The sequence below is a fragment of the Neltuma alba genome, unplaced genomic scaffold (assembly GCF_004799145.2).
Source record: "Neltuma alba isolate B1F8T4 unplaced genomic scaffold, ASM479914v2 tig00011526_pilon, whole genome shotgun sequence".
In the NCBI taxonomy this organism is placed as follows: Eukaryota; Viridiplantae; Streptophyta; class Magnoliopsida; order Fabales; family Fabaceae; genus Neltuma; species Neltuma alba.
In genome coordinates this window covers 104,796-113,564 of record NW_021636192.1, presented here as the reverse complement: position 1 = coordinate 113,564, position 8,769 = coordinate 104,796, and the positions used below count along the sequence as shown (strand labels likewise).

Sequence of the window (8,769 nt, the reverse complement as noted above, 5' to 3'; positions counted from 1 at the left end):
CAACTTCTCTCTCCATAATAGCTTACAGATACCTTAGGTATCTTCTTAAACTCTATATTTCAACTTAATCAAGAGATGAGCTCTGTCATATGGAAGCTCTACATGTATCTTTCAAGAATTTCTCTTAGGTATACTGTTATTCTTCTTCACTTTCATAAAACAAGTTCTCGTCGTTTGGAGTCAGTTTCAAGTTTTCTACTGCGTTTTCCATATAAAAGCAAATGGGATAGTAACTGATTTATTAGTATCTATAGATCATGATACGAGACGCGAGCCCCGCCATGCGGCCCCGCCATGCGGAAGCCCTCGACGCTTTATCTTGCGGGAACATTTCATAGTTATGCAGGTGTTCTTCTTCACTTCCGCTAGAAATTACTTCACTGCTGTTTTTGTGACTGTTAGTTCAACTGACCATCTAAAATAGACGGTCGGCTGCTGCGAAGGTGGTTTGCACTTAACAAATTTTCTAAATAAATTCAAGATTTTAGAGTAAATTACAATAAATCCTCAGAACAATCAACGGTAGCCCCATAATGCTGGCCGGTGAGGCACCGGCCATGGCAGAAATGATTTTCCCGTCCTTTCAATCTATAGAGATTAAAAATCTATATACCCCTTGGTGATAACAATGCACGAATTGGTATGAACTTGATGATAAAGAAGCATTAAAATTTAAAATAATAAAAATCTACTTTTGTGTAGGCAGGTGACAAATGGGACCCATAATCAATCACTAGGGGAAAAAACGAAGTTTGGTAGAAGCGCATTTGCAGTGCAAACCTGTCCTTTATGCTCCACATGTTTGGTCTCGTAGAACGCTTTTCGAATGACCTGGTAATCATTTGCACAAACGAGATGAGTAAGTGAAACAGGAGTGGGAAAAAAAAAATATTGGATTTGGGAAGAAAGTGAAGTCCAGTAATAACTGACCTCGCCAGCTTTCCGAGCAGCATCGATTGCAGACGCGAGGAATTCCGGGAGCGAATCTATCGTTCAATTAAGTTGCAGTGAAATCCAAACAAAAACAGAAAAGGCGTAAGAACCCTGCCAGACGAAACAAGAAAGAATGATGAAGAGGTTGATTGATGGTACCGTACCAACGTCAGCCATATTTGCGGTTGATCTGGAGATGAGTAGAGTTTCTGAAACGTGATGCTGGGAGCGAGAGAGAGGCAATGATTACTTCTTCAGCTTTCACGTTCGGACTCACTAACGGATAATGATTCAGTGGTGCTTGGGCGCTAACCCTCCTCCGGTTTTAAAGTGGTTTTATAGACTACAAAGCAAACACGAGAGAAATTTTATGAGACTTAAGTAGTAATTTTTTGTTGGCACGAAAATAGTAGTACTCCCTTCTGAGTTAGCAAATTACTTACATTAAAAATGGTTTAAAATTAATTAGAAAATACTTCAACCTGTAAGTTAATATAACAACCGAATAACTAATTTATGAATATTAAAAAAATTAAATTATTTATTTATAATATATGTGGGTTGATTTATCTAAAATAATATTTTTAATCATGCCTATGGTGTCTACTACTTGATGAAGACCCTTTATTATCTTTAATTAACAGGGATCTTTTGACAAATTAGAAAACTAAATGAATTGGTTTTTTTTTATATTTAATATCAAATTATATTTAGAATTGGAGGTAATAATGTGTAAGAAATGTATTTTTGCTGAATATATTCTTATTTATGAAGAGGGCTAGTAAGAGAGAATAAGTGAAAAAATAATGCAAAAATGTGTAAAAAATATATGATAGAATCTATTAAAAAAGAAAATAAAAATAATTTTTGGTCAATGTGCGATAGTTAATATAAAGATGCATAATAAATGAGAATAAAAAAAATAAATTTTTATACACATACAAAGTGTAACTTATATAAAAAAATCAATATATTTTAAAAAATTATAAGCTATATATTATACTATTAGTAATATACCCGTATAATTCCTTGAGAAAAAGGACTTCAGCTTTGGCATTCAATTTGTTGGAAGAATATTCTATCAATACACACGTGACTCATTCGTACACGTGTCATATTGGGATGATTTATTAATTATTTTCTTAGGTTTTTAGAATGAGCCCTACCTGAAACAATGAGAAGGCTCAATATCCAGAAATCTTCCGTATTAAAAATAAGAAAAGGAGAAAAGGTGACGTGAATGGAAAGAGACGACATAAAAATAATGCTTTGATCGTGTGGTGTCAGGAATATGCCAAGTGGCCAATACAATATGTTTGTGCTGTCTTGTGGAATTTCATTCTTTATCTCATTCCCATCGTGAAACGAATTTTTTAAAGATTATATTCACCTAAACTGTGAAACTTGAGATTGGTGCTATGTTTACTGTAGGCTCTTTAGCATTGCAGATGCCGGAATCCTCAGGATTTGGATGAGTATCATGCTTCAGTGTATAAGCATTATACTAAGGGAGTATAGTCCGGCTATTTGGGGCCACATTCCAACCCGTCGTTTTGTTTGCTATTATTGTACATTATTGGGCGAGCTCAGGTTGTTGTCTGTCAATTCTTAGGAAGTGTTTTCCAATTTGAATTCCATCTGTGTTCGGGAAAACTGATGAAGAGAAAACAGACTTTAATACCTCTTCCAGGAAACAGGTAGTTTTTTAAGTTTTTGTTTTTTGGGCCTCCTTAAAGTCACAGAAGCCCGTTGTTACCCAACAAATTTGAGATGTCAAATTATTGCCTGTCCTCTAGCAGCATATAATTACAAGGATGCGAGGAAGGTTGTTCTAACACCTGGAAAAGCCAAATAGGCACGTAGCTCATGATAGCATATTTATTTATCTACCTTTTACCTATGTGATAAAATTACAGATCCGAAGCATTTTGAAATTTGCCTTGAAAACATAGTCTTGATGAAGGCTATAAAACTCTGGCAATGCACAGTTCCATAAAAAGAGCAGCTCTGCTTAACACAGTCTGCTACTCAAGGCTGCTTTTAGGTTCCAGAGCAGCAATTTCCCTCATAACTTGAGCTTTGTCAGCATCAAACTGTTCATCAGCTGCATAATCCAAGAACATGTGATTCTTAGAACGTGATATTGATACCACCATTAATTACAAACTAATGAAATATCAATACTTACGTTTATCCATCTTGAAGTCACCCAACAATCTTAGAAGTTTGCTTCTATTAGCAACGAGTATGCCAACAATTTCAGCTGGCTTATGTTGGTTGGCAACAAATAGCTGTTATCACCAGTACACATGAATACAAAAATTAAAAACTTGGAAGGAGGTGAATCAAGAATAACTCTCAGATATATTGCACAATCATATAACAATGTTACCTTGAAAACATGAAATGCTTCTATCTGAATGCTCTTGCTTTCCTCCTGCAGAAGGGAACCAGCAACAACTATTAAATGTCTGCTTAAACAAGATCTACATCCAACTCTTTTCTCCCAGTTAAGCATATGGGCACCAGAACAATGGGGTGAAATGTTAATTACTTTGATCAATCAAGCTCACATTGTACCACTGAGAGCAAAACAGGAAAGGCGAAGAATGGGTTGGTAGTACAAATGATTGAATGAAAGGCTGGAAGAAAACATATTCGAAAAGACATGTCATTAAGTTTTATGAAAAGCGAACATACTCTTAATAGATTCATCAGAATCCTTAAATTGTCTCTTGAGCTCACATATCGTGTCATTACAGCTGAATTTGAACGATCAAGTAACATGTCTCCCAAGAGCTGTAAGAAAGAAACATTGTGAACATACACGGATCAATGCAGCAAGATTCAATTGAATGCAGCCAACTATTACAGTAAATTGATGCATATTATCATTTGAGTTGAAGACTAAGACTACATGATCAATGATAATATCCTTTTCGCTTCTTCAATCATATTCACTGTCCAAATGTTGGGCATACTACACAGCAAAAGATCAATTTTCTTGGAATCTATGTCATATTTTTATGACAAGAAATTCTGTTGCTTGGACATGCTTTCTTCATTCGAAGTTTTTGCAAATAAAATAAATATCAAATTTGCATAGTACCTTGACAGCTTGACGCTTCGTGATATAATTGGGAGATTCCAACAGCTTAGAGTTATACTCCTTGAAAAACTGACAACGGCAATAACAACATAGATGGGAGTAAAGATAGTAGCCAAGATATAAGAGCAGTTAAAAGAAATCATGTACAAAGTAAAGCAGGAACTGATATACAGATAAGTACAAACTTATGCAAGTGAAAGAAGTGCACGGACATGTGTGCATGAATCATGCCAAATGATAAGAATGTAGGGGTTAATGTAAGGAAGTGGAAAGCCTCTTGGGTATTGAAATCCAGTAACAGGACCAATATTGATCCAAGAAACACCACAAGATTAAAAGTTTTATCTTCCCAAGAATTTACCCATATTATTGCTAACTAATGACAATTTCTATGACATGCTACAACAATCAAGCACATTGCCCAACGACCTTTTAAGGTAGAAAGGAAGGATAGAAAGAAAGTCACTGTCAATGTACGAATACAAATGAACTCCGACTTTCCACAAGTTGGAAGAGGAGAACCTACCCATTCATAATTTTAGAGAGGAAATCAGCTACAGTAGATTTATGTCTTGTCATGAGTTCCTGTAACAAGTTGACATAACACAAAATTTTAACCCGGTTAAAGATGAATCGCATAATACACACAATTTTAACCCTGCCATCTATCTTCACTCTGTGGCCGGAAAAAGAAAAAAGCTATCTATCTTCACAAGTTCACTCAGATGATACCTACCTTGAATGTTGCAGCAGCATCTGCGGCAATGTCAAAATTTGGAAGTTGTATGTAATCAAAAAACTTCCTCATATTCGGTGATTGCAGTACATAACTGACAGAAAAATCAAAATGGCTTAGAGCATCACACATTACATGAGATATTAACTGACCCAGAACAATTTCCTTTTCAGCCACTTCGGCTTAGTTCTTTATTTAAGCACCCAACATTCTCATTTGACATAATTCTCTCAAGCGTGAAAATTGTATGGAAGCATAGTAACAATGATTCCAACACAAATGACAACAACGACCAACAAGATTGTGTTCCCATCTGTCAATAATAGTTTTAGATTGTGTTCTGGAAAAAAAAAAAAAGATATGATTTTTATCTGATACTTTCTCCTCACCTAGCAACAATCTGGTGTCTTATGCACTCTCTCAGCATAGCGCCATAGTGTAAGGCCATATCCGCGTTTTCATATCTAGAAAGAAACAATAGTCAGTGACTTCCATAGCTGAATCAAAATAGATAAAATGTAGCTCACAACAACAACAGCAAAAGGTAAATAAATATGAAATATTAATAAAGTAAAAACACTCTTTTCCACGGAGACACAGACTTTGGTGATCTAGACCAAGTATTACCACAGTGTCTGATTCACAAAGACATTAGGTTCAAACGTAATTGAAAATATGGGAGAGAAATAAAACACAACCATCATCCAGAGCAATTAAAAGTTTAAAATACCACCTCCATGTCAAGGATTGACAAAAGAGCTATTTTATTTCCAGTATTAACACAATAAATCCCCCTATTTGAGAATTCTAATATCACAGTTTCCTCCTTAATTTCCCCCTGAAGGAAGTGCTCTTTGATTTGACAAAATCATGAGATATATGTTATCTTCGAAAGCCTTAGTGAAGACTTAAGTACTTCAATTCTATTCATTTGGAGATGAGAAGTCATCACACTAAAATATCATGTAATTAATTTATTCATCCAAAAATTTCTTACCCTAATATCAGGATATTCATAAGATCCAAATTTTTCTCCAAATAATCAGATGCAATCAATTTAGAATGAACTTGCTGCCTCTGTAAATTTGCAACGACTTGTGTGGCATCTTTTCTAGTCTGCAAAAGCACATAATTAAGACAAGCAACCACCAAGCATGAACAATATGACATAAGATTAAAGTTTTAATTTTTATCAGTAACCAGGACAATGCAATAATGGTATCATCTCAATAATAATAATATAAAAGTATTTTACTTTCACTGCAAAAATATGGAAATCTCTTCCATAATTCCTCATTACCTCCAAGTTCAATCTAGGAAGACATTTGATAACTAGTCGCAATGTGTTCTCCTTGAAAAATTCTTGGGTCAATTGCGCACAAGCTTCTGCAACCGGCTCAGATTCACTATTTCCATAGAGAATTGACTTCAGCTCTCTGATATTTTTACTTAGCTCGGACATCTGCTATTAGATGCATCAAATAAAATAAGCAAACAATAAAATCCACCATAATGAGCCGCATTCCTGTCATATGAAACTAAGAATTAACATAACGAAGTCATCGCCCGTTCATGCTTTTGCTTTCAACCCCAACCTCTGAGGGATTACTATATAACTAAGTTTTGAGCGCCTAAAATCATAAAAAGTACTGTTCTGGTAAGTGTTAACGCTTATGGGTGGATTTGGTGAAAAAGAAACAAATGAACAAGAATCCCCAAACCAGCCAAATTACACTCCGTTTTGTAGCTCAATCATACGATGATAAAGAAATCAATAAAAGTCTCTCTTTTTTCCCCCAAAGAAAGGCAAGTAATTTTCTTCGACCAAATAGGGAGAGGAGTGGGGAACAACTCGAACAGTTCATTGAAAAATTGCTCTAGATGATCACTCCTGAATTAGATTGCTATTGAAAAATAGAAAAGGGAACGATCGAACAGCAACTAAGGAATGAGATGAGCTCAATAAAACCTGACTAATCGCAATGGTAGCAATTCCAAACCAAAAAAAAAAAACTAAAAGATAAAGGCAAAGAGAAAATTTTTGATTCAGCACCTTCTCTTCCCGCTTGCTTTCTCGAGGTTCATTATTCTTTTCAACAAATAAGAGAAGATCTCTCGTATGTCGCACAATATCAGCTGGAGTGCGAGGCTTAGATTTAAATAAACTCTTCATTCTCAATATCCTGAAGGTATGAATGCCTCCGGCAGACCAAATAGCAACTCCTCCCAAGTCACTTGAACTTAAGCTTCCTCTTCCTCTACTTACTAACCCTTGCAAATCGATTAGGGTTTCGGAGATCGATTTTGCTTGTGTACAGATGAAGGGTGTTTTTTAATTTTCCTCCAGTTTCATAGTTTTATACAATTTATAGGCAAGATCAAATCGATGATAGATATAATAGATATCACTGGTCGAGTGTTGTGTGTTGTCTCTGTCGATGGGTCCTTCCTGGCAAAGCCCCTTTTTTTTTTCTTTTTTTTTTTTGAAAGCCAGATTCAGTCAGTTATTCATATTTATATATTTCAATGTTAAAAAATAGATCAGATTAATATCCTTATCCTTAGAAACTGTTTGAATTATTGCTCAAGATGAAATATTTATATAATTTGGTCAAAAATAATTATTATTTCATTTAGAAAACAATTGCGAGTTAGTTTCTGGTTTATTGGATAAACTGCGAATATTAAAATGGCACTATTTATTTTTTTTAAATATCAAATATTAAAACTTCTAATATCCCATAAATATATTTTTATTATGATTGAACTTTTTTTCCTAGCCGCACTTATATTATTTGCAAAATTACTTCTTCTTTTTTTGCCATCGTACATAATGCTTATTAAAAGAAAATTTGCTAAAAGTATTCCCATTCCAAAATTTACTGTTCAAAGGTTTCTAAAACTTGTTTACGAAGCCAAGTATAATAATCTATCTTTATCTGGTACTACCTCCGATCCTTAATATAAGACCTCATTTGACTTTTATTTTGGTCCTAAATATAAGATCCCAATTCACTTTATCTTTCATATTTATTTATTTTTTTAAGATAGTCCTTTTAATAATAGTAATTTTAACTAATAAACTTGATTAGTAAGAATATTTTAAAAAAGACAACACATATTTATTATAAATAACTAACTTAACCTGTTTTCTTAATTTACTCAAATTAGTTAACTAACTCTTATATTCAAGACCGAAAGTAGTATAATTCTTTTTATATTATGAATAACCTATCTTAAGTTGAAGAAGAATTGCCCTTTGTAAATATAAGATTGGTTCACACAAAGAGTTGAGTCCTCAAATATATCTGGATAATAAATTTTGTAATAGGATTTTTTTTCCAACAATTTTTGGTGGTTGAAGTCCAATCCCTCTTTTCATTTTCTAACATCCCTGAGTTGCTTTCCTATGTTTCTCTCTTGTTGTCCATTTCTTCTTGGATGGAACCAAATTCCCGTATCTTTGACACGCCTTTGGTGGTGTAAGAGAAAGAAACAAAGGAATTTTATAATGAAAATTAAGCTGAGATCACAATGAAATTCTAAGTTCTAAATATAGTCAAGAAATAAAATAAAATGTAGAACAATTCAGGCTGTGAAAGAAAAAAAAAACTGACAGGTCATGGATCATGATGTTGATATTTGGCATTGGAATGAAGTTACTTGTTTGTACAAAGCAAGTGTACTGTTGGAAAATATCTTCGTCCAATAAAATAAAATATAAACGGCACTGAAGAAGAAGGTGCCCGGAGAGACATATACCCTAAGAAACGGACCCTATGCCATTTGCCAGGTTGGTAAAAATCTGAGGCGTGTAGTTTTTTAATTGTAAAAAAAATTACAAATTAAAATTGACAATAATGATGATTTTTTTTTGTTATATTAGTATAATTTCAATTTCAATTTGGATGTTGGACTTGTGATTATGAATATGATCCGCTCGAGTTAGGCTTAAGCCCCACGTAATGCCCGCCCAAAGCATTCATTGGGC

General features: G+C 34.1%; 1 protein-coding gene and 1 long non-coding RNA gene across 2 annotated transcripts; both read right to left on the bottom strand.

The window, feature by feature from the left end:
- Positions 1-467: 467 nt before the first annotated feature.
- On the bottom strand, positions 468-1,240 carry LOC114714714 (uncharacterized). The gene is made up of 3 exons (XR_003737475.1): positions 1,098-1,240; positions 931-986; positions 468-831 (listed from the first exon to the last, which is right to left on the bottom strand). It is a non-coding gene; the product is annotated as an uncharacterized LOC114714714 (long non-coding RNA).
- A 1,448-nt stretch (positions 1,241-2,688) lies between these two features.
- Positions 2,689-7,122, bottom strand: LOC114714710 (putative MO25-like protein At5g47540). The gene is given in 12 exon segments (XM_028899472.1): positions 2,689-3,037; positions 3,122-3,224; positions 3,326-3,370; positions 3,634-3,732; positions 4,043-4,111; positions 4,569-4,582; positions 4,585-4,627; positions 4,779-4,872; positions 5,168-5,242; positions 5,776-5,894; positions 6,079-6,240; positions 6,832-7,122. Coding segments are annotated over 12 exon segments (1,023 nt in total). The 5' UTR covers positions 6,952-7,122; the 3' UTR covers positions 2,689-2,957.
- Positions 7,123-8,769: the final 1,647 nt, after the last annotated feature.